The 25,570-nt window shown below is 38.0% G+C and overlaps 1 protein-coding gene across 1 annotated transcript in view; it reads left to right on the forward strand.

Annotated features, from left to right (window-relative positions):
- The window catches only part of LOC115918705 (calsyntenin-1-like), a 63,330-nt gene extending 42,793 nt beyond the window's left edge, over positions 1-20,537 (forward strand). The window contains exons 2-3 of the mRNA XM_030987441.1: positions 17,849-18,170; positions 19,708-20,537. Coding sequence (XP_030843301.1) covers positions 17,849-18,170; positions 19,708-19,993 — 608 coding nt within the window. The 3' untranslated portion in view covers positions 19,994-20,537. The remainder of the gene's footprint in view (positions 1-17,848; positions 18,171-19,707) is intronic.
- Positions 20,538-25,570: the final 5,033 nt, after the last annotated feature.

The following is a 25,570-nucleotide window of genomic DNA, read 5'->3' on the forward strand; positions in this document are numbered from 1 at the left end:
AAGAGATCTTCTGGCGTTGTCATCGCTAGGATGACATCATCACCCTCCGTCTACTGATCGATAGGTCAGATGAATAAAATGCAGTAGAGATCCGCTACATCCAAGCTTGGGTTTCTATTACATTCGCTGGGTACATATAATTAAGTGCATCTTTGCATACTACAGTACAGGGTGTACAAGAATAAATTTCTACATTTCTACAATTTCTAAATTGACTTTATCTACCTATGTACATGTATTATGATTAAGAGTTAAAACTGAAGATGATTTTTAAGAGATGCAATATAGATCCGCTACATCCAAGCTTGGGTTTCTATTACATTTGCTGGGTACATATAATTAAGTGCATCTATGCATACTACAGTACAGGGTGTACGAGAACAAAAATCTGCATTTAGGGATACCCGCTACTTTGTTTTTGGTACCACTGCACTGAAAGCAATTTTGTGTGATTTTTATAATATTTACTTCCTGATTTGTTCCTTCTTGTTCATGGCTTGAAGGGTGAATATTGAAAAAGAAAGGTGGTTTTAAATCCTGTGTGCACTAGTTTGGTGAGGGGGGAATTAGACCTCCCTGCAAGGTCACTGACAGATGGTTATCTTATCAAATCAGCTCTCAATTAACCTAAGAAAAAAGGGGATCATGGGGGACCAACGGGCACCAATTAGGTATTGTTTGCTATGTAGAGTGCGCAAGTAGCTATAAGTCGTGCAGTGGGGCTTTAACTTTTACATACATGTAGATATATTTACATATGGACAGTTAACAACTAAATTATCATACCCTCACCAAGTTTTGACATTTTAAAGTTTGGGAAAAACTGACATGTCTTGATTTATGCATCTTGAGAGTGAGACATATCAAAACGGAAAAAACAAAGATAAAGTCAGGAAGAGGTTGTGTATTTGTAGAAAAAGAAGACCTTTGGACATCGTTTGAGGCTTTGACATTATCACCTTAAACTTCCTGTACGGAATAGGTCACATGACAGTACATAGATGAAAGAGGTCATGTAACATGCACATAGACAATGATATACTGAGGCCATGAGAAGGACAGCTCAGTCGCTTGCTGTCTATTTAGGAAAACGTCATGTCAAATTTTGATTTATGAATTGGAGTTGATATTTGTTTATAAATTGACTTGATGTACATGTACAGTATTTAGATTAATAGTTAAAACTGAAGAAGAATATGAAAGTTGTGTACATCTTCATTTATAGGGAGATTATTTTTTTACTTCTCCTACACAATTAAGGCTTATAATGCCTGTCACATTTCAAATATAATCTTGAGCATTGGACAAGTAATCTTTTGTTCCAAATTCTCAATCAAGTAATGAACATTTTTGAAAAATATTGATCAATGGCATTAATAGATAGTGCCTTTTGATAGGCATTCACCTTTCCCTGTTACATTTCATGTCATGTATTGTACATGTATGTATGTACATTGTTTGTAGCTCATGAACACATGAATGCCAACACTGCAGACATAATGGATACTGAATGGGGTACCTATAAAGGTGTATATTTACATGTACTTGTATACATGTGTAGTTGCCATTACTCAACAAAGGCTTAAATATAAGCCGATTAAACCGAACATTAGTATATTTTGTTTCTCCAACGGTTGTTTCATTATTTCTTGAACACTTGTCTTTTTTCGTCAACAGCTGCAGAGCTTTATTTATTCTCACTTCTATAAGTACATGTAGGTCTATATTTTGACTAACCAAATTATAATGCATCTTGTAACATTTTAATTGACTTACATGTAAATGTGCATGTAGTTAACATGTTCACATCATATAACATGGACGATATAAAGGGTGTTTTGGCTTCTTGAATTATTTTCCTTTGCGTATTTGGCAAAATGACAAAGGATGTTTTATTTTTAGTGTATTTGCTGACTTTCTTGCACTTGCAGCATGTTTTTTCATTAAGAAACTTATTTTTTGTTTAAAATTATAGACAACCTTCATTCAGTGTTTTTATATCTGTTAAGTATTTTTAGACTTACAGGTAGTGCTATGAATCATGAATATTTTTTGATTAATCAATATCTCACATAATTTTAGTCACTTTGGGAGAGGAGTATGCTTGGTTAATTAATTTTGTGTCTTGAGATTAGGTTTAATTAGTGAAAAAGTAATATTACTCTGCCATGTTTTTTTTAATCATTACATAATCACTTCTCCAGATTTTCAGGCTTAGTGCAATGCATGTAACACAGATCCCCTTATGTACATGATACTGATTATTGAACCATATCTCTTTTTAACATGGCACAAAAATAGATTTACTTGGGGTGCCTTAAATAAGATCCGACTGCTTCAACAGTAGCATAAGAAGGCCATGCCATAGTAACTGCTAATTAACACTTTCCTCTAATAAGCTCTCTGACGATGAACTGTATGCAATCACTTCCTAAGGAGCCTCATTGGGTATGTCTTCATCAGCTCGAGATTGCTAAATAGCCCGCTATTTCTGATTTGGGAAATAAGCCTGAAGTTACAAATAGCGTCTTCATCAGCTCGAGACTCGACCTTGAAACTCAAAACTCGAGCTCAACATATTTCGCTCAGCGTTCGCGCATAGTGCGAGTCTTCAGGCTGCACTGGACAAATAGCGGGATATTTTGCAAACTAGCCCGAGATATCTTGGGATGATTATCTCGACCTAATATCCCGCTCATTGCAACTGCGGGCTGATGAAGACGCAAATTAGCTGGACAATTTGCGATTGGGATAGTTATAATAGCGGGTTATTTGCGACCGGGATAGTCAAAATAGCGGGTTATTTGGCAATCTAGAGCTGATGAAGACAGGCCTTTTGTCTTCCTCATTTATCTCACCCATCATTGTGCATTAATCTCTTCTTTCACATCCCTTTGTCGTCACGGCAATCATTAGCGCCTCACAGGAAGCGGGGTAAACAAAATTTTAATTTTGACGACGCAGTGAGGGAATGATTAACGGTCTTGCAATGCCGTGCTGCGCCGCAGTTCGAAACGGGGAAAAAATTAATATTTATTTTTCGGGGGCTACTTTTCAAGCTTGCCTGCATAAAAATAACACTCTAAAGTTTGTTTTGCATTGAACTCTATGCAAATTTACGGGGGCTCTTTTTGATTTTCGGGGGCAAATTTACCCTGAGCCCCCATGTATTTTTTTCACTGGTTCAAAAGGGAAATCAACACAAATGTATATGAACATGCAGGAATGGTGATAAGGCATTTTGTTAATGCCAACTTAATTTTAATAGGGTGGGACTGTTCAAAGTATTTGCATTTGTCAACACTGCTTGGCAAATTGACAATATTCCTATTGCATTAATTTTGGAGATTAAAATTGGATTTAGGGGCTGGAATATGTCAATACCACAACATTTGGACCTTCAATTAATCATTTACATTATTGGCCTATTTTCTATTTTGAAAATCTGGAAATTTTACTGGCATTTGATTGAAACTTTTTTGCACCACCCACTTTTCATATGCTCAATGTACATGTAACTTAGCCCCATCAATCACTTTTTTCACTAATATCATGCCAGAAAAATAAAATAATAAAATGGCTGAAGCATAATATACCCCTTTGACTCTTAGAAAAATCTCCTTAAATGAACTTAGAAACTGAAATGTCCCCTTGAAAAAAATTGAATATACTGGGGGCTCTTTTCAACAATTTTAAATAAGATCCTTTGTGCTATAGAGTGAAAATTATGTCTTAAAGACTACATGAACATACAGTTGTGTACATGTAGGTTTTTTTTTCTTCTTTAGTATCTCTTTGGGCAAATCCACCCTTAGTGAGGTCTTGTGTGCAGTGTATTTTGAATTCTGCTGGCAGCTTGCTACCTCTAATGAAACCCCATTTCCCAAAGCTACTTTTGGGCCAACATGTACCTCTTGGGCGTAACCATTCTCCATGACTTTTCCTTCCATGACGGTTGGTCAGTTGGGCGGGGGACACACGACCTGTCACTTCAGAGTGGGTGGGGTCATTCTAAGCGCCAGGGAAGTATTAGATGCTGAGGTCAGTCCATGATTTAATTCTAGAGATTACCCCGGCTAATGAAGATGAATTTGACTTTTGTTGTGAGTTGATTGTTCGTCACTTAAATGTGATTATCGCATAGCATTTATGGTTCAACCTATATATACAAATGTAGTTGTTTTTAGGATTCTATCAACTCTAATTATTGTTACCTCAGATATGAACCTACATGCTTAATAATTTCCCTTATTCTTCTTTCCCAGGGTTCTTGCAGGGTTGTGAAGGTGTGAGGGTGATTTCCAAAAGTGAAATTATTCTAAGGTTTAGGTTTAGTTTAGAATATAATATCTCTTGATTATGTGGTTATGAATTCTGATGCTTCATGTTGTACAATTAAATATGAAGTGTCATTTGTAAGTCCTCAGCATATTTTGTGGTATCATATTTGAAGGAAAAAACACTTTTATTTTAATGATAATTTTTTACTCACAAAGAAAAAAAATAGGTACAAATTAACCAGAGATGGTGCACTAGCATTATTACCAATATGAAAGAGAGTCTAAAATACTTAATGAACCTTGAAATATTGATGAATCCACCCCCAAATCGGAAGGGGATTTAACAATGCCACCATCAATTGCGGAGTATGCCATCATACTAAGGGCTCTCTATGAAACGATGAAGCACCAATTGGAATATTCATGTGCCTTTCAGCAGCTAGGGATGTACAGTACTTGAGTAATGCTTTCATTATTGTTGCCATAGTTACGACTTAGAGCGCATTTCGAATGAATAGTAATCAATTCATTCATTTTGAAGGGCCAAATTACAGGTACATGTATCTAAAGCTGAGCGTGATGTGTTTGATAAATTTTCCTATGGGTAGTGCCATCGATGCGAAAGCATTAAAAAATATTAAGCTTTGCTCATATCCAAAGGAAACATTTAGAAGTAAGATGAGTCTTTTTAATTATATGATTTACATGTACATACTTGTACCTGTGTATTGTTTAACATTGTTCCTAGAAGAATTTTGCACTGATTTCTGTTGATCACGTATTGAATCTTAATTTAAATGTTCCTAACCCTATAAAGTGACCGTCCTTCTTTGTCTCTGATTTTGATTGACATTTTAGAAAGTGACAGTTTCAAGAAAACTGTCCATTCAGAGGGGTTTTGTTTACATACTCTGCAGTGCGCACTTGATATTAATTGACATCATTTTGAAATCTTATAAAAATCAGTAAGATGCAGAGAAAAATAGAAACTCTGTGAACCCTTAGAAAATCCTCTTTAAATGAGGGGGAAAAAAGAGATTCAGCTACATGTAATAATGCATACATTTTTGAACGAAATACCTGTACATCATATAGTTTGACTAGAAGGTAATTTTTTTACCTTGGTAAGATGATTTATTCCTTTAAGATGGTTTGCATTGAGACCTGAAGGGATGGGACATCAAAAGTGAGTCACCTCATCGTCTGCTAGAAACGCCACTGGATTGCAAATCCTTCGTTTTTCATTTTGAAAATAAAACTTGATTAAAAGCATTCTGTCAATGTGATATTTTGACTCCAGAGAATTTTAAGGCTTACCCCTTTAAGCTGGTATGCATTGGGACCTGTAAGGATGGGAAATCAAACAAAAGTGATTCCCCACATCGTCGGTGGCATCTTGGGTATTCCATCTTGATGACTAAACCTCTCCTTCTCCTCTCCTCCATCTCTTACTCACCGAGTTCCTCATCATCATCATCGTTTGAGGGAGAGGTCCTCCATGCAAATGTCCATCTATATCTTACACTTGGGTGTGCTACACACGCAAGCTACGTATATTTCAATATATGGTTACACACGTTTCGCTTTCCACATACGTACTATAATACTAAAATACTTAGGGATGGGGCACAATGCAAGTTCCCTTGAAGAAAAACAGAACAGAAATATTATGTATGGATCTCCAAATTGCCCCAGAGTATCCCTCTTATAGTAATTGTCTTTATATAATTGAAAAGTTTTTTACAAATGCATAGAAACTTTTGATAATTGAATTATGTTGTCTTAGTCGGTGTTGAGGGGTACAGAGTGTCAGACATGCTGTAGGCCTATGATGGTGATTCGATATTTGAAAATGATGTGATGGGGATTCTGCGATGAGATCACCTATACTCTTGGTCACTGCTGTTTGATCGGCACCTGTTTTTTTCTCTCTCTCGAAATCGTGCAATAAGGATACTGACAAAAACAGAAGCTATACTTGTAACGATATGCTTGGTACCAGTTTGCGACTACATGAACATGCTTGTGATTCACAACTCTTTGTACGCGATATAATCAAAGTGTACATGGAAGTTTCGCTCTGGAGGTGCGATGGCTCAGTGGTAGAGCAGTTGTCTTGTGACTGGGAGGTCCTGGGTTCAAAACCAATTTGATGCGGTAATGCCCTTTGGTAAGGCATTAATCCTCATTACCAAGTCCCTTGGAGAGGACTTGAGGCCGCCGGTCCTCTGGTTGGTTTCTTACAAGCATACCCATGCTTTCTTAGCAGTCAGGTTAAACAAACAAACCAACAGTAGCAGTTTTGAGCAAGAAACAAAATATTTTTAAAAAATGGGGGGCTACTTTTCGAGCTTGCTTGCATGAAAATATCAATCTTGATTTGTTTTGCATTGAACTCTATGCATTTTTTTTTTTTTTTTTTTTTTTTTTTTTTTGGGGGGGGGGGGGGGGGGGCTATTTTATGACTTTCGGGGGCTCTTTTTGGCATTTCTGAGGCTAATTTGCCCAAGCCCCTGTGTATTTTTCCCCTCGTTTCGAGTTGGAGATGTAATGAGAAGTGGGTCTGAGAGTGGGAGACTAATGCTTTGGGGGCAAGTTAATGAGTGTTGGACTGTGATTTGGATCTGGCCCCCTAAACTTGACAGTGCTAAGTGAATGATGAGTTTGACAGTGATGGCTGAAACATGGATGGTAATTATCATAAGTAAGGTGGGAGAAATTCCAGGATTTTCTGGGTAACATGACACTTTTGGCAATTAATGACCCTCCTTTGTCAATCTCTGCACATGCAGTGAGTAATGAGAGTGACGGTGATGATGATGATAACATGGGTCGTGTTTAGGATAATTAAAAGAGATGGGAATCCTGGATTTTGTGGCCCCATAATATGTCCCTTTTCACAGATATTCCTCCTACTCTCATCATGTGTGTATTATCAATCACACAGAGCTACATTTAAAGCCCCACTGCACTAATTCTAGCTACTTGCGCCCTCTATATAGCAAAAAATGCCTAATTGGTGCCTGTTGGTCCCCAATTATCCCTTTTTCTTATGTTAATTGAGAGCTGATTTGATGAGATAATCATGTGTCTGTGACCTTGCAGGGAGGTCTAATCCCCCGGCCAAACTAGTGCAGACTGGCTTTAAGTTTGTTTTGGGGACATTTATGATCAAGGGGTTATCTTATTCTGATATGAAAGCACTGAGCGTTCAATTCTTTTTTTGAATTGATTGACAATTGACCAAACTGGGAATCGTAGAAGCAATGGAGATGTGAACAACTGTACATTATTTATGGTTTACACTCTAATGCTGGAGTTTGCCATCTGAAGTAAACTTTTAAATGAGTTTGTACAGCTCATGTTTGGTATCGACAACCCACTTGCTGGCCTACAAGTGTACATGTACAATGTACTTTGTAAACTGCATGCCTTTAAACTCAAAGGATCACTGAGAATTTACTCCATTGTATGACTTTCACACTTAAGGATCCGATAAAATGAAATACTATTAAGGGCTTATTAACACCATACAACTACTAATTACCCTCAGCTACATGCTACTTTACACCTTCAGAATATGTGTCATTCTCAAGTTTAGTCACACTGAGACAGCAGATAATAGCTTTGCTAATCTCATCAAATCTCATCTAATCCTCTTATTGTGTCTTCATTCATAAGAGTTTTATTGTGCCATCCAGCATAATTTACTTACAATAGAAAGTGGTCAATAACACACTTCATTTAAGTGGTCCATGCACTCAGTAAAGAGATTTTAAGTGGTGCATTTTTGTCGTGCTATTGTTTCTAAATGCAGGTACAGGCAACAAAAGAGAAATTATCTGGGCCATTAACCAACAACAGAAAGAAGTACAATTCATAAGGTAGTTAAGTTTTTGAGGGTTGGCTGTACAAGTAGTGGGATTTGCTAGTATCTGTGCAATGTATGAAGTAGGTGGAGCTATTCCAAGAAAAGCTGTTATTTTATGACAATATTTTGCCACAATTATTTATGGGTAGGGTTGTAAAAGGAGCTGCAGGTAAAGATAGTGGAAATAAATATACTTTCTGCAGGGTACCTTCATGAAAAATCTGGAGTCCAATATGCAAGTATACAGTAAGCACCCAATTCTTATTGCATTATTTCAGTTCAAGACAATGGCTTAGGATATTGGAATATCAATTTATGGGCACTCTTGAAATATTTTCTGTATTCCTTGCACTCTCATGGGGCTCAAAAGGATTTGAACGAAATGATATTTATATGAAATATGGGCGAATGTGACTCCCTGAAACAATTTCCAAATTCTCATTTTAGTTTGGGAGCTTAGGCAAGAAATATCTAGATGAGATGAGGATAGTAGGGGTGGGCTAATTTGGCTAACAATCTTTATTTTGTGAGGATGCAAATCTTCACTCTTGAGCCACATGCTTGGAAATAGGGCCATCATCAGCTCATTGTCTGCCAGATGATTAAAAGGAATTTCCGCCATGGATTTCACTGCGAATGATGATCATAATTCAATTTACTGTCTGTGAAGAGAGGAAGAGAGAGGCGAGATGGATAAGGCTGAGAAGGGAAAGAGAGAGAGGGAGAGAGAAATTATTAATATTATAGCGCCATCTATCTAGAAATTCTATTCTGAGGCGCACTAATTGTTACCCCGGCTGTAGCCTATAGCTGTTTTTACAGCGCTCTAGCATTTCAAGGAATTAATTCCTACCAGGTACCCATTTACCTCACCTGGGTCGAGTGTGGCAAATGAAGATTAATGCCTTGTCGAAGGACATTAGTGCCGTATCAAGAATTGAACCAAGACCTTTGAATTTCAAGTCGAGTGCCTAACCCACTCAACTAAGATACTTCAGAAAGAGAGAGAGAGAGAGGAAAGCGAGGGAGAGAGAGAAAGAGGAGGTAGTAGCCCCCCCTGACTTGTAGTACGCAGTTCAGTAATGAGTTCTAGGCACCTCATTTGAATTTGCTGAGGGTTTTTTTTTAACAGTTTGCTGGCCTCATTCTAGGAAAACCTTTGATTAAACTGAGAAAATGCTTTATCTTAAATCTTCAGAGGTTGTGCCATGTACACACATGATAAAAATACATGCCAAATGCCTTTGAATTTGATTATGATCTCTGTTTTGGGAAAAGACAGGAAATAAACAAAAATCTGCATTAATTTGGAGACCTGCACCATATTTTTGAACCACATGTAATTAACTGTACTTGCGCCTGCAACTGAAAGATTTGAGATCTTAATTATTTTATCCTTTGAACAACCCACAAAGATTCAATTGAACACCTTGCCAAGTTTTATTAGTTTTGGGGGGCAAGATAACACCTGGTTTGTTTTAACCCACTGCCTTCTTAAACAAGACCTGCGTGAGGGAACTTGATGTTGGGTCTTGTGTTGAAGTAAGGCGCTTGGTTAGTGTAAGAAATCAACCACGGAGCACTTGTCATCTCAGCATTTAATAATAATGATAATAATAAATTGCCGTTCTTGTATAGCGCATATATCTCATTATGGTGTAACATTTCTAAGCGCCTCCAAAGATGATAATTCCCTGGCTTTAGCTTTGGCAAATGTATCACTCGGTGCATTCAAGGAATGAATCCTACCAGGTACCAACTCCCTATACCTGGGTCGAATTTGGCAAATGTAGATTAATGTCAAAGGACATTAGTGCCTCGGCAGGATTTGAAGCTCATACCTTGTGGTTCACAGTCCTGAGTCTTATCCACTAGACCACAGCACCTCTACATTTATTTATGTCGTAGAACCTCCATGTACATGTACTTAGTAATTTTGGGGAGTATAGAAGGTAAGGGTTAAAGGCGGCAAACTCTTGGCATGTGGCTGTATGTTTCTGCTGATCCTAGTGGGACGCCTGCATAATTAAACTTTGGAGGGGTTATAGCGTGACAGATTCAAGGTGTTCTGTCGTGTAGAGAGCAAACAAGAGTATAATTTGCTCATGTCCAATTATTCAAAAGGAAGTCAGCCCCCACCAAGTGGGTTAATAAAGGCTTCACACCTGGTCAGGTATAAATGGGGTTTTTTAGCAAAATTTCCCCTCCCTCTGTTTGTATGTAGGGGGTCACCAGATGTTCCATTTGCCAAATTTGTCATTGGCATTTATTAGATGACAGTCAAACTTGGTTTTTGTGACCACCTGTACAGAAAGACCACTGGTCGCTGAGAATCACATTTTCTTGTTTCTTTTCAAGCAATGCACCTAATTGAAGCATGAATCCCGTATTGAAACAAACCTGCCCATAAAAACCACATGTACAGGAATAGTTGATCTTCATTTCAGAGTCACTGAATCCTGTATATAAAGACCGTTCAAGGAAAACAAGAAATGTGGTCTTTATAGACAGGTGGTCTCAACGTGCAGGTTCCTTTAGCATGTGTGTATCAATTTGAAACCAGTTTCAAGGGAAACAAAAAAGATTGGTCTTTATTGACATGCAGTGTTTCTATACTGGTGGTAACTAAATTCACTGTTTTCTTTTTACTTCTCCTTTCCTTTTTCTTCTGCATTTTAGCCAGCTTAAGTTAAACCTTATGAATAGGATGACTGAAATGTCAGATTTCGACATCAAATTTGCATGTTGGCACCAGTAATACTGTTTTTATACACTGGCAATATTTTGCTTAACCCCATACTATAGGTGGGGTTAAGGGGGGGGGGGTCTTAGCCCCACCTATAGTACGGGGTTAAGCCTATTCCACTTTCTGTTCAGACTGGTTTTTACCAAAGTGGGCTAAAGTTGGCTAACCCCACCTATAGTACGGGGTTAACTAACCCTGCAAAATAGCGGGGCTAACTTCGCAATTGTGGTGCTAACTCCTGCTAACCCCGCAATTGCGGTGCTAAGCAAATGAATGAGAACAGAAACGAAAAATAGTCCGGTACTACGCAATGGAGCGTATCGCAGCTGGCCAGATGCGAAGTATGTCCAATCATAACATACACGATATCCGGGGTTAACGAAATGCAGTGAGAACAGCGGGAATTTACTTATTCCGGAATAGGCGCTAGTACGGGACTAAAACAGCGAGTGTGAAAAGCCAAAAAAATAGTCCGGGGTTAAGGATAGTACGGGGCGAAGCAAAGTACGGGGTTAAGCAAAACCAGTGTGAAAAGAGTATTAATATCATGTTGTGTACCATGGCAAGAAACTTGCCCGCAGCTATGCTTAAAAGCCTTTTGTAGAAAGTCACAGGCAGAGGAGTTTGCGTTGTTTGTCATCTTAATGGCAGTATCAATTGACTTTAAATTGGACATTACGTTTGAAGCACCACTGGCATTGTGTTGAAGATACCTGCATTATCTTTGATAATTATGGGTCAGTGGTGAACCTCGTTAGCAATGATATCGAGTATCGTCATGGTGATAATTCAATTAGTTGGGTGGCCTACGTGCAGCTGGCCGTGCTGTGAATATATTGATCAAAGGGTTTGTAGTCGCTGTTGTGTGTTCTGTGCCAAAGGTATTGATCCTCTGCAATTAAAAAATATTGGATTGTTGCGAAGAAGTCATTTTGCTGTACTATTTTGTTACATACATGTACGTCAAAGACCACATTCAAACGTTCAGGATACTTGAACATCTGATGACTGTATCAAGACAAAACAACAAAACAATAAATGATGTTGTTTTTGTTAAATTAAAGCGTATCCTCACTAGTTTGGCCAGCAGGGATTAGACCTCTGTGCATAGTCACTGACAGGGGGTTATCTCATCAACTCAGCTCTCAATTAACATTTAAAAAAGGGAATCATGGGGAACCAATGGTCACTGATTAGGCATTGTTTGCTATATAGAGGGCACAAGTAGCTATAAGTAGTGCAGTGGGGCTTTGATATAATTTGATAATAATTGATAAAATGTTGACATGTACATGGACCTCACACTTGCCCCTTTACAGGAAACATAGTCTGTAGCTACATGTTAGCTTTATAATGGCAGGAGCCAAGCGCTCCTCGACTTTCTCATGCTTGAGATTTCCGTATCTTGGCAGGTTGTTCAAACCGTTTTCTAGGTGTGGCTTGTATACCTTGTCTGCATGTGGTTAGGGATTCTGGCATACATGCATGAAATATAACCGGTGGATAATTCATGGTGGTTATGTTTTTTTTTTCTTCCCTGATATGAAAACTGTACTGTAATGTTGTGCAAGTATTGGGAGATGGATGACACAGACAGGTAGAGAATTGTATATGAAGTGAACCTGTCAGAGCTGTGGTCGGTAAAAAAAAACCTCACAAATCACTGACAAATCATTGATAAGCCTCCCCAAATTACAATGAATAAAGTAGAAAATGAACAAACAAAATTGTTAATTACTATACTATTGGCTTTAGCATTTTCATGAACAATGAATCAGTGCAGGAATATATAAATGGATTCGTCAGTTTATAATAACGCCAACGAAATGAAAATGAGTTGTGTCACATTTTCTGGTACCCTTTCTTTGTCTAAAATTGATTGCCTTTTCACTTTGTTATTATATCTCCATTCACATCGTTATCAATTACGGTGTGTATGTCGAATTATGGAGTCGACACTTATCCATCATATAATGCTTAACAATTTTAGCTAACATTGCGAATTATCAATGGTAGATGTAGACATACCCTTATGGTTTTTTAAGATTGCCCTGTTATCCATATTTCAAACACCTTTTTTTTTCAAATTAAGAAGCTGATAAAAAAATTGTCTGTGGTAGAATTGTAGACACAATTTGATGGCATTTGTAACATTTCCTTGTTGAATGGTTTAGAAAACTATCTATAGTAGATGTAGACGTTCCATTGCAAAATATGCAACTATTCACGTTATTAACAACAATTATTTTCAAATCTCAAAACAGACAGCCTTATTCATCTCTGGTAGAACTATGATACTTAACTTTGTTTATAATATGATAAGAAGGTGATCTATGGTAGATGTAGACATACAGATACAGCGCTCAAATTATCCTCCTGTTCACATTGTAATAATTATAATCAGGGGATGAATATAGCTATAGTCAAACCTGCTTTAGTGACCACCTGTCTACAAAGGCCACATTATTTGTTCCCCTTGAAAAATGGTTTCTCATTGAAACATGTACGAAAGGAACCTGTCTACAAAGACCACTTTTGTGTTTACCCTTTGGCAGTCGCTATAGACAGGTTAGACTGTATTAAGGTTGAAAATATTTCCACATGTTCTGTATACTTTTATCATCCACCCTCTTATACAAATCTGCACACATCACATCGCATCACTGATGCATGGGAGCTGGAGACAGAACTATAGGAATCTGTGTAGTATAAGGACACCAATGTACACCATGTAGAGAGAGCTGTGTAGGTGAAATTGATGAGGTCATACTTGGATAATGTATGTGGGGGAGGCATGCAAGGTTGTGGATATCCATCAGTGGTTAGAAAGGGGAAAGAGTGGGGGAATACTGCTGGTGGCTCCCACATGTTGGATCTATGTGTATGGGATGTGAGGTAGAAGAGGGAGGGATAGAGGCTTAAAGAGATGGAGAGAGAGAAGGGTTGGGAGAGAGAGGGGAGGGGCTGAAGAAGGAAGGGGAGATGGAGAAAGAGAGGGAGAGGAGAGAGAAGGGGAAGGAAGACTGGAGGGAGGGGGAATGAGAGAGAGAGGGAGTGTGGAATAAGAGAGAAGGCCTAGCAACACAGAGAGAGGGGAGAAGAAAGGAAGAGAAAGAGGGAAAGGAAGGTGTTATTTATTGAGATGGATAAAAACAAAAAAAGAGCAAGATGGATATAGGAAGTGTTTTAAAGAGACAGCTAAAAACAGTAGCGAGAGGCAAAGAGGGAGAGAGAGAGAGAGAGAGAGAGAGAGAGAAAGGGGGGGGGGAGAGAGAAAGAGATAGAAAGATGGATGGATGGGATTGATGGAAGAAGAGAAAAATACAAAAGAGCAATACATGAAGGATGTGTTTGGAAGAGACAGTAGCAAGAGGCTGAGAGAGAGAGAGAGAGAGAGAGAGAGAGAGATAAAGAGATGAAATTACATACAAAGGAAGAAATGAATTGATGGAGAGTAGAGACAGGAGAAAGTAATATTGTTGGATGGCTAGAGGATGAAGCGAGTGACTAGAGAGAGAACGGCCTCCATGGAGATAATATGAGATGACTCATCTCAAACAAAGATGGAGGCCGGTTCACTAGTCTTTGCTCAGACTGTAGATTTATACTGCCGAGAAGCATAGAAACCATTCGTCACTATAGTTCCAAAATTAGTTATTAATGTTTTGTTAATCCCTATTTATCCCTTCTTTAATCATGGAAAAATATAATTGCATTTGTAGATATACTTGAAATAATTTCACATTTCGGTCTTTTTTTGTTTAACACATATTTGACTGTATTTTAATCATTGAATGATAACAGATAATGCTTCAGTGAAAAGGTAGAAGGATAAACACTGTTTAAATCACTACAAAATTACCCAGACATCCAGTAGGTATTTTACAAATAGGATTAATTACTGTTGACGGAATCGATTACATGAGAGCTACATAAATGCAATGCCTCCCTTACACGCATACACTAGATAATGAAGTACAGAAGATTAGCATACCATTGCATAGGTGTATACACTGATGTAAGCATAACATGAGATGAGCGCACTAATAAATACCTGTGTATGCGTATGTGAGCCGCACTAAATTCTCATTATGCATGCAAATGACGATGCAGAGCCCCTTGCGCCAGTGTGCGAAATGCATATAATGCCTTTGTGTATCAGAGCAATCACAATACTGATACTGCGTGGATGGTGAGAGAGAGAGAGAGAGCGAGAGAGAGAGAAAATGAGATGAAGACGTGCAGAGATCGTATTATGATTGTGTGATGATGGTGGTGGTGCTGGAGGGGAGGGGAGGAGGGAGGGGATAGATCGGGAGAGCATATTATGTGTGTGTGATGATGGGAGGAGGGGGGGGGGGGCAGATGATGATGGTCATGGAGGGGGGGGGGGGGTTGTAGTGGTATTAGGGGTAATGATGATGAGAGAAGTGATGTTGGTAGGAAAAGAGTGTTTGTAGATGGGGAGGGGGGCAGATGATGATGGTCATGTTGGTGTAGGGGGAGGGGTGATGATGATGATGGTCATGGAGGGGGGGGGGATGATGAGAAAAGTGGTGTTGGTAGGAGAAGAGGGTGTGTGGATGGGGAGAGGGGGGGGGGTAGATGATGATGGTGGTGCTAGTGATGATGGTGGTGGTGAGTGTGTGTGGGGGAGAAGAGGGGGCAGATTACGATGGTCATGGTGGGGGGAGGGATGATGATGGTGGTGATTAGAGTGTGAGTGTGTGTGTGTGTGGGGGGGGGGAGGGTGATGATGATGGTCATGGAGGGGGGGTGATGATGATGATGGTGGTGGTGAGTGTGTGTGTGGGGGAGGGTGATGATGAGAGAAGTGGTGTCGCTAGGAGCAGAGGATGAAAAGATGATTCATACACCGTGATTAATCCATCGGTGTTGCTCTTCTCACAGTTAAAATCAATATTCTCATTTGATGAAGAGGTCGCTTATTGCAAGGCCCTCTCGATGATGAAACAAGTTGTTGACTTATCGTGCGGTATCAAATCCAATTCATCATCGTACCAGGAAAAACAAATGAGGTATCCATAATAATGAAACAACGTATCGACTTTTATTCAGTTCTCTATTCCTTCCCAGAAGAAAAAAAAAAAAGTATTAAAAATAGAGATCAATTACATCTCCTGAAGTGGTGTTGTCTGTCATGTTTTTCTCTTGCGTGTCTTTACTGAAATGGCAGGGAGATATTAGCTGGACAAACCTGTTTTTAATTACATTGTAGAGTATTAAATGTCATCCCTCAAATATAAATATGGTTAATTGATGTACAGTACATTTCACCTTTTGCTATTATTGCAGTTTGGTGTCTTTAGTAAAATTAAGATTTGAAGACATGTAGGATATGTTTTTATTTTTATTTTTAAGATATATACTTGAGTGTTTGATGCAAAATTACCAAACCCAGTGATTTGTACCTGTTTATACCTTTACACAGGTTCACTATTAGTTGTAATGACTTTTTAAAAACAAATGTACGCTTTGTATTCTATGAATGCCGTAAACTATAATTTTATATCTTCCGTTCAAAACGAAAATATGCAATGAATCCATCAAATCGTCGTGTAAAATGATCAGCAGGATTGTATTTCACACAATGATTCACTTGAAATTTTTTTCATTTTTTCTTCTTTCAACGATACCTGTTTACACAACAAGTGGAGAACAAATCTGGAATGTATACCTATGTATTAAATATGATACCTCTCATAGGAACTTAGAAAGATAAGATCTTATTTATAGGTTTATTGTCCATCATACATTCTTTGTTGTCTCTGTTTTGGTTTGATATTTAAACTGATGGTCTGAAATCTGAACCTGAATAGATTTAAATGTTTATATTTTGGCCATTTGAAAGATTTTGTATCTATTAGTGTTAAAAAACAAGAGTCGCAAAAACAAGTTGTATTGTATTAAATTACTTATCGTATAGCCATAAAATGAATTTGGTAGTGTGAATGGAGCGCCAATCATGCCTTGAATTGAATGTCTCCCTTCATGAGACTCGTGATAGGTTTACTGACAGTAATTCGATTACCAACGAGACCCACCTTCTTTAATAAGAAGTCACATTGAGCAGAGAACATGATGATGTTTGAAATGTCTGTGCTGTAGGTAGCATTTATTAAAAAATTTACAGTTAGCGTGATTTCTAGAAAACATTCTTGAATATCAGGTTATAGAAATAGTACTGTTCTAGGGTGTCAAGTGCTGAAATATACCTTGCAGTTGCACCCATCTTAAATTATATAAATAACATTTTTGGGAGTTGAGAAGTCCACAGGTCCATAGTGTTATGTTTCATGGATCTGTTCATGAAATGTATGACAAAATTAAAAAGGATTTGAAGTGATTTTGTTTGTCCTGATGTGTAGTTATTCTCTAGTGTTTCTGGCTTCTGCAGTAGGTTTTGTTGTTATTGTTTTTTTTGTGTGTGAAGTGAATTCAACCTGGACGTAACTTGTCTGAACATATTTTGAATGCGTTAACTTGAGAAGTTTAATAATATTTTTTTTTATCTGCAGACATGAATGAATTCCTTAAAATCAAGCACATTTCCAAATATAAAAATACTTTCATACTTCTGCATTACAACAACCTATGCATGTTTGTGAATTTTGTATATTTCTCTTCTTCCATCCATGCCATCCATCCGTCTTCCTTTCCCTCTTTCTCTTTCTATCTCCCTCTTCCCTCTGTGTGTATGTATGTGTCTATCCCTTCTCTCTTCTTCCACTCTCTCTCTCTCTCTCATTCTCATTCCCCCTCCCTCCCCACTCCCTTCGTCCCTCACCCTTCGTCCCTCACCCTTCGTCCCTTTCTCTCTCTCGCTCTCTCTCCCCATCCCCCTTCTCCTATTTTTCTTTGATCATAAAATCATGTACATAGCGAATAATGAATTAATTTCCATTTTACCTATTGTTCTCCTCTTTACAGACACATCAAATCATGCACCATACTGGGAGGACGAGATCTTCAGAGGCGAGATCAACGAGCACGGGAGGCTGGAGATGCTTCCCCCAGCCCTGGTCGCACACGACCACGACGAGGGCGCAAACGGAAAAATCTGTCATTTTAACATCTTAGAAAGCGTACCGTTTACCGCCAGCGTGCAGACCGGGGCGACGGGCGGGGCAGGGACCATCGAGGCGGTCAGCGGCGCCATCAACGCGGCGGTCAAAGACTGCGACGAAAATAGGGAGTGGAAATTTCATATTCAGGCGTCCGACTGCGGCACGCCCTCTCTCCCCTCCCCAACGTAAGTCTAAAATTTTCATGTTTATAATAATAATATTCCGCTTTTATATAGCGCCCAATACATTGATACAGTGATGTGTTTATTAAAGCACTCTACAGATATATTATTACCTCGATCATCGGATTCAGGCTTACCCGCACACAATGAATGCACATTCTCCACTCCCTGGGGAGCATTCCGGCCAGTGGCCATTTTACGGGCACTTCTTTTTTGTATCACTTTTCAAACCCAACAGTCCTTTTCAGGTTGCCCACATAAAACGGCAAATTTATGACTTTATACAAATGGTATTTCCGAAATTTAAAAAAGGCTTCAAAGTCAAAGAATTATGAGAGATAGAGTATCATATCAATGTTGTTTAGATGTAAAGTTAAACGGAAAGAAAATATTCCCTTAAGTGCTTCTTTGTTTCTGATCTCACGTCATAGCTTGTTCTTAAGTAGCGGATATTATCGTCTAGATAGTCACTGACGTTATGTCGTTTTTAACTGTAAACACTTAAATCCTTTAAGTGCATCATCTGTCCTTGCTCCGTTCGTCAGCATTTCGTTCAGAACAATTGATAAATCTGCTGTTCAAATGAATTGTTATCGTTTGTCTTCCAGCTTGACGTAGAAAGAAAAGTTATGATGGCGCAAACCTGTTAATTCAAGGAAAAGGAAAGCATGAAATAAAACTGTTTAACAACCCCGAAGAAATTAGAATGATACTTCAAAGATCTGCTACTAGACTATTATGAATCGATGCTGAGGTCATGTTTTCCAGGACGTCTAATTCATGCATTTTGCGAAGGCCCATCAATATTATCCCCTTTTGTCCTTTGCCACTCGGCATGCATAGATGAGATAAACAAAGGGATTCCAAATAGCAATGGTAATCTCAGATTTCATTTTGAAGTTTATGACTAGAATCAAAGGTTGGGCAACAAGAGAAATCAGAAAAGTGCTGATTTGAATTCAGTGATTGAAATTGCTCCTTTATGAAGTCAGTGAATTTAGAACATTCTGTTGATCAATTTAATTTGAATATCTTATTTTATTCACAATTTTGTCTTAAATATAAAACATTACCAACCCTGGTACAAAGAGGAAAGAGAGTGAGAAATGACAGTGACTAGAAAACGCTACATTCCTTTAATATCATAGACCCTCTACCTAATTAATGATCTTTTAAATTTAGCATCTTATCCACTATGTCCTCCACAGACTTATGATATGTGTTTACTTTATGAAATTAGCATCTTTAATATTTCTTACCTTTTCTTAGACTTCTGAAGTAAATAATTGAAAGGGACCAAGTCGTTAGAAAACTAACAAAGGTTTAACAAAATAAAGGTGCAGCTATCAAGAATTCTTTACAAGCTAATGAGATAACAATCATAAAAGAGGAAAGGAAAATAATGTGTTAAAAAATCACCCGCATGAAACTTTGCTGATACTGGTCAACTTGCGGGGAAGTATGATGCTGCATAATGTTCAGCCTATATTGAATTTTAATAATTAAAATGTAACTTTTTCTTTGCATTCATTTTCCACAGAGCGCAAGTTCATATCGTCATGCGCGACCCAAATAATAACAAGCCACGCTTCTTACAAAATTCGTACGAAGCAACGGTAGAAGAAGGCACGGTGCCTCATAAATTTCTCCAGATTCAAGCGGTCGATGACGACTGCTCGCCTGGATTTTCCACGATCTGCAGCTACGACATTATGACCCCGGGGATGCCCTTTAAAATTGACATCAAAGGTAAGAGGACCCTCTTTTCATTTCCAGAAAGAAGTCTTAGATTCGATTTCAAATTACAGGATATCTTTTCAAAATGAACAAATCTTTGTTCATTATTTTGGTAAAAAAGTGTCTGTTCACGTCTGTTGGGCATTATTTTCATTTGCAAAACAGTCGAGATGAAATTCAAAGATTTGTTCATTTTGAAAAGATTATTATTATTTTGTGTTTTGGATGGTTGTCTGTTCGATGTGGAATATGTCTTTCATTTTCCATTTGTGTTGTTTGTGATTGTCTTGTTGATTGATTGTTGTTATTGAATGTGTCAATGGAATTGGGAATTGATAAAAATATGAGCTGATCCTGATATGTTATCCCTTTTCCTTTTTCTCCATTTAGGGGGTCATGGTGCCAATTGAAATTTAATATCGACATCAAAATAAAAATTGTAGGTATTCAAATGTTTCTCTCAGATAGGACATTACAGTCACAGATACTGTATCTCTAATTGCGTATCTACAATTATACTTACTTTTACTTAAAAGTCAAGTAATATAGCTCATCAATAAATTACACTGAAAGTTTCATGAGATTTTAGCACCTCTATTGTACTTGAAATAACCAGAAAAAATATTTAAAAGTTAACAATTTAGGATAAAAGTCAAAAGAAATCATCGTTCAAGGTGTATCAAACACTTGCAGTTTTCACCTATTTGATTATGCCAGCATTGAAATTGTTAAGTGTGTTTGAGTCTACAGTGCATTCACTTTATTTGTAGGGGCACTTTGAAATCAAAATGTACATTTCAACCATTGTGCTAGTATTTATTGAGTAAAGTACTGGGCTTCAACCGGGTCAGGTTTCATCCACAAAAAGATTAAATCTTTCCCCCACATAGCAATAACAATAAACGTCTTTTGCCCTGCTTTTGTCAAAGTAAAGATTTGCAAGAAAGATCTGAACTTCTGAAGCTTTGAAAAACACTCCCTTTTCTTTTGAATTCATGAGAAGAATCAAGAGAGAAAATGTTTCAGTTCAGTGATGAATCACCAAACTTGGTTAGTTTTTCCGATAAAAAAAGGACAGTATAGAAATTCTATTTGTAATTCGCTGAAACGATAAAAACGTCTGGAATTGTTAAGGAAGTCTGCAACAGTTTAAAGCGTGCATAATTTTACAGGAACATGCAGCTTTGTGGGCGGGCATATAGGGGGCAAAGCTAATGTTGATTGTCGGGTATGGGCGTAGAACGAAAGAATCTGTATTTTGTAAATTTGTGCAATTGTTGGATGCCTGAACTAAAGCTGAATGGAGTGTTGAAAATTGGCTGCTACATTCACAGTCTAGTTGTACATAAACAAGTAGGCATGTGGCGCTGGAATTAAGGACCATTATCAGAATGAAATGTTGATAACGCACTTTTGTAAAGAAGAAATGCTCTTTCATGGTTTAGAGCATATTGATATACTGAATATGACTGGATCTCTAGAATTTTTTTTTAAAAACTCTCAATTTGGCATGATGGTACATGTATGTGCGTGTGGAGATATGAGATTAGTGAATTGAGAATCAATTACATAAGCCTAATCTAGAATTGATTATTGCAAATCAAAGATTTTCTGCAGGAAATGAGTGCTGCGTTCCTTTTATTTGATATCCACATTTAGTCTCTGAGTGACCAAGATTGAAAGCAAGTTGCTCTGGTTCTATGGGGATAAAAGAGCATTAAAACAAGTCACATGCATTTCAATATGTCCTCAAGAAAAGTGTATTTCTGACAGATTTGGTGGATACTAAATTTGGCTGAGGTTTTTTTTCGGCGAAAAGACTAGTTTAGCCGTGGTTTTCCTCTTAGAATTACCCCCAATTACACCCTAAATGCTTGACAGAATTCTGTACACGGTTATCTCTAGCCTACAGCATCCATCCACTTGCAGAGCTCTTCGAATCATGTTGTAACGAACACCGGGGCAAATCTAATATCGCTCATGTTGCCTCTCGTGGGGGCTTCCATTACAGTGCTGACTTAGCATGAATGTCAAGATTTAGAGCTCAAAATTGAAGAGAGAGGAAGAGAGAGATGGAGTTAGCCCCTATTTAGACTACCAGAATGTATCGTATAAAGAAACATCGTTTAGCGAAACGCTTATTTGATGAGCATCATTTCAAACAAAGACTCGCTAAAGAATCATGGCCATGTTGTGGTCTTATCGTCATATTGTACCATAATCGTATAACTGGGCGGGGCTAACTCTGAGCGCTCTCTGATGATTAGCCATCTACAATATATCAATTGACCTCTTTGTATGAAGTTAGTTACTTTATACAACATTTCTTTATCCGGTATTGTTTTCTACTCTGAATGCTCCTTTTTGATTTCTGATGTTTCTCTATTACGTTTCTTTCTACGATTTCGGGTATAAATTTCCTATAGTCTGAACGCGGGGTTAGAGTTTTAGTTGAATACGGAAGGGAAAGGAAGAGAGAGAGATACGGTGTCAGAGGAAATTTGGAGCACGAGTAGTGGTTAGATGTGATTGGATAGTCTGTAGTCTGCACATGTAGATACTGTAGCAAGTTGTTGACCTCTTTATTCCTCTTCGCCCATCCAGAAGAAAAATCATCAACAGCTCCACGTATCTCCCCCCCCCCCCTTCCCCCTCAAAGCAGCTACAAGTATGGAAACCTTCAACTGAATAAACTTGCATGTAGGGTGTCTGCAATAAGAGGCGATGTAAAGTTGAAATTGAGAGGGAATTAAGGCGGGTGCTATATATATTTGTTTGTTGATGTACTTTGCTATTTATATATTGTATCGTGTTGCCTACATTAAAATTTATATAGCACTCAACAAATGTCTCTAAGTTATAAGCACTTCACAGATATACTATTACCCAGGCCATTGGATTCAATACTTGCCAACACACACTGTGTGCACAATCTCCACCTACACTCTTCTTTTTTTTGAAATTGTAAATAAAAATCAAGTGTCATCTCAGACATAAAACCTTGAACTACATTTGGTAAGGATAATTTTAGAATTATTTTTGTAATTATAGATCTAACAAAGACTGACATATAACTATTTATATTAGCAGATAGGATATTGGCAAGATGATTTCCCCAAACTGATACTGATGGCTCTTGCAGTGGACCTGCATCTCATTTCTACCAAATATTCATGTGCAATCCCTTTGCCAGTATCCTATGTGCTGCTCTATACCCAGTTTGAACAAGGATGTTTCTAAAGGTGCCATTCACACACAAGAAAAGAAGTTAAATTGAGCATTCATGCACACACAAGAAGAGTAACAGTAGTTAAATTGAGCATTCACACATGAGAAAAGAAGTTAAATTGAGCATTCACACACAAGAAAAGATAAATTGAGCATTCACACATGAGAAAAGAAGTTAAATTGAGCATTCACACACAAGAAAAGATAAATTGAGCATTCACACATGAGAAAAGAAGTTAAATTTAGCAATTATTCAAATATGATCTTTTTTGTACCAGTTAAAGAACATTTCCTTATCTCTTTTCTGCTGACTTTGCATGGTTATAACCAAGGGCCCTCTTCTGCCTGCTGTTTTAAATCGTTTTTAAAAACAAATCATGCAGCAAGTAATCTTAACCATTCACCAAAATTGAATCGTGATTAGAACCTCATAAATTAGTGACATTTTAGTTCTGTTCAGACACTCACACCCACTAGTGAGATTCTTAAATCGTTTCAAAATCTCCTACATTCACGTGTGAACGAGCCCCTGGTAACGTCAGGTCTCTTGACGTAGATTCAACCTGATAGGGTGGCAGTTAAAACTGAGACCTTCCCCTACGACTGCTGTCCTGCTCCAGTCCGATAAATCTTCCCCCGTGAATCCCATCTCGACTCGAATAGATTATCGCACTCACGTACTGATTAAGACCCCCGCATTTTCACGGGTGCTCGTCTCTCATCTTGAATGAATGGAACGTCGAATAACCATGGTTACGTCAACTCTCGGCATCGGTCCTGATGGATGCTGTCGTATCGATTCAGGGATTCGACCCAGAGGACTTCTGAAATATTCATGTCATGTCAATATCAATTTTCAAAAAAATGTCCACACATTTCCTCATTCTTGTGATATTGCAAGATTAATTTAAGACATAGGCGTAAATATGGAAAAGAGAATGTATGTACTCTGTAAAAACTTCAGAGAAGTGGGCAAGTTGATCTGTAGCTTCCTTCATGAAAACAGTTGGTTATTGTTTGCGCCATGGTCAATTTATAACTATAACCAATTTCTAAACTTCAACTCATGACCTATTACCCTATAGTAGTATATCCCTAACCTAAAACCTCAAACCTCAAACTCAATCCGTAGCTGCCAACCATTCCTATTTCGGAGGAATTAATGATTCCTACTTTTTGGCCCTCAAACTCCTGCTATGAACCCCTTAGATTCCTTTCCTTTTCTGAAAACTTCTGTGCAAAAAGTATACAAAATTAATGTATTCCTAATTTTCCCATGAGGGATTCCTAATTTTTGCTTGGAAGGGTTGGCAGGTATGTCAAATTGTCAATCCTATCTTTGAAGTAAATACCTGGAGCATATTGGATCAACCGGTGTGAAAGTTTGGTCATGGCCTTTGAAAATGCAAATCACGCAGAAACGTTCCGCAACAATACCATGCAGGAGTAAGAACCACATGGGGTCAATCAGTCGAGCAGAAAGCTTTAATTTCTCAGAGGAAAGCCCCTGAGGCTTTGCTAATTAGCCCCAATTCCACCGTTTTAATAAAAGGAAATGAGAAAACCTCGTTACTTACAGACCGGAGAGTTGCGATTGAGCCCGACCTGAGAATAGCCGAGCTCCTCGACTTGAAACTTGGGGTTTTCTTTTAGGATTGGTCATGCAGGGTTGGTCCGGTGTAATATCTTGGAAAAACTTAAAATCTCTGAACTTGTTAATTTGATGACAGCACTCTACTTGATCCCTTCCTGCCCTAAATTAATTTAATTGTCACTGTTAAGCATGACTTCCACTGACAGAGGCAGTCGTTATTGGCATAAGGAAGCAAGTATACTTCAGCAACTTTTTGAAGTTACGTGCAAGTGCGATGAAAGTTCAGCATCTTCTCTATATGCTTCCAACATAGTTCAGGAAACACAATCACAAATATTTTCGAAAATCAGTACCCTATTGTTATAATGCCCGAATCAGCAGCCCGATAGATATCATGTTCCGATTGCATAATATGTCTTTGTTAAGTTTGCACATTTCAATAGGTGACTCACAAGGCTATGATTCTTTTAAATTAGTCGCTACCGAAGGCATCAAGACATCCTTTTGCGTTTGTCCAGTTTTCTGCAGCCTAATTGCTCGTAATTTTAATTGACCCCCAAACCAACGGAAATGATTGCAATGGTTGTAACGATGTGTGTCATATGGTGTTGAAAGAGTGATAAGCTTCATAGTTTCCTTTGAAGAATTAACAGTGTCATGAAATTTAGGTCTTCCAACATTTGCTCTGGTGACATCTAGGCTTTATTTCATCAAAAATGTACACTAATGTCTTTCTAGTTCTGAACGGACATCTTCCCAAAATTTCCAAAGAAGCAACGAGCTCCAATATAGCGGCCTAATAAATCTATAAAGTTTTAATGAGGTATGTTCATTGTTTAACTTT

Source organism: Strongylocentrotus purpuratus, unplaced genomic scaffold (genome assembly GCF_000002235.5).
Source record: "Strongylocentrotus purpuratus isolate Spur 01 unplaced genomic scaffold, Spur_5.0 spur5_scaffold_16, whole genome shotgun sequence".
Classification (NCBI taxonomy): domain Eukaryota; kingdom Metazoa; phylum Echinodermata; class Echinoidea; order Camarodonta; family Strongylocentrotidae; genus Strongylocentrotus; species Strongylocentrotus purpuratus.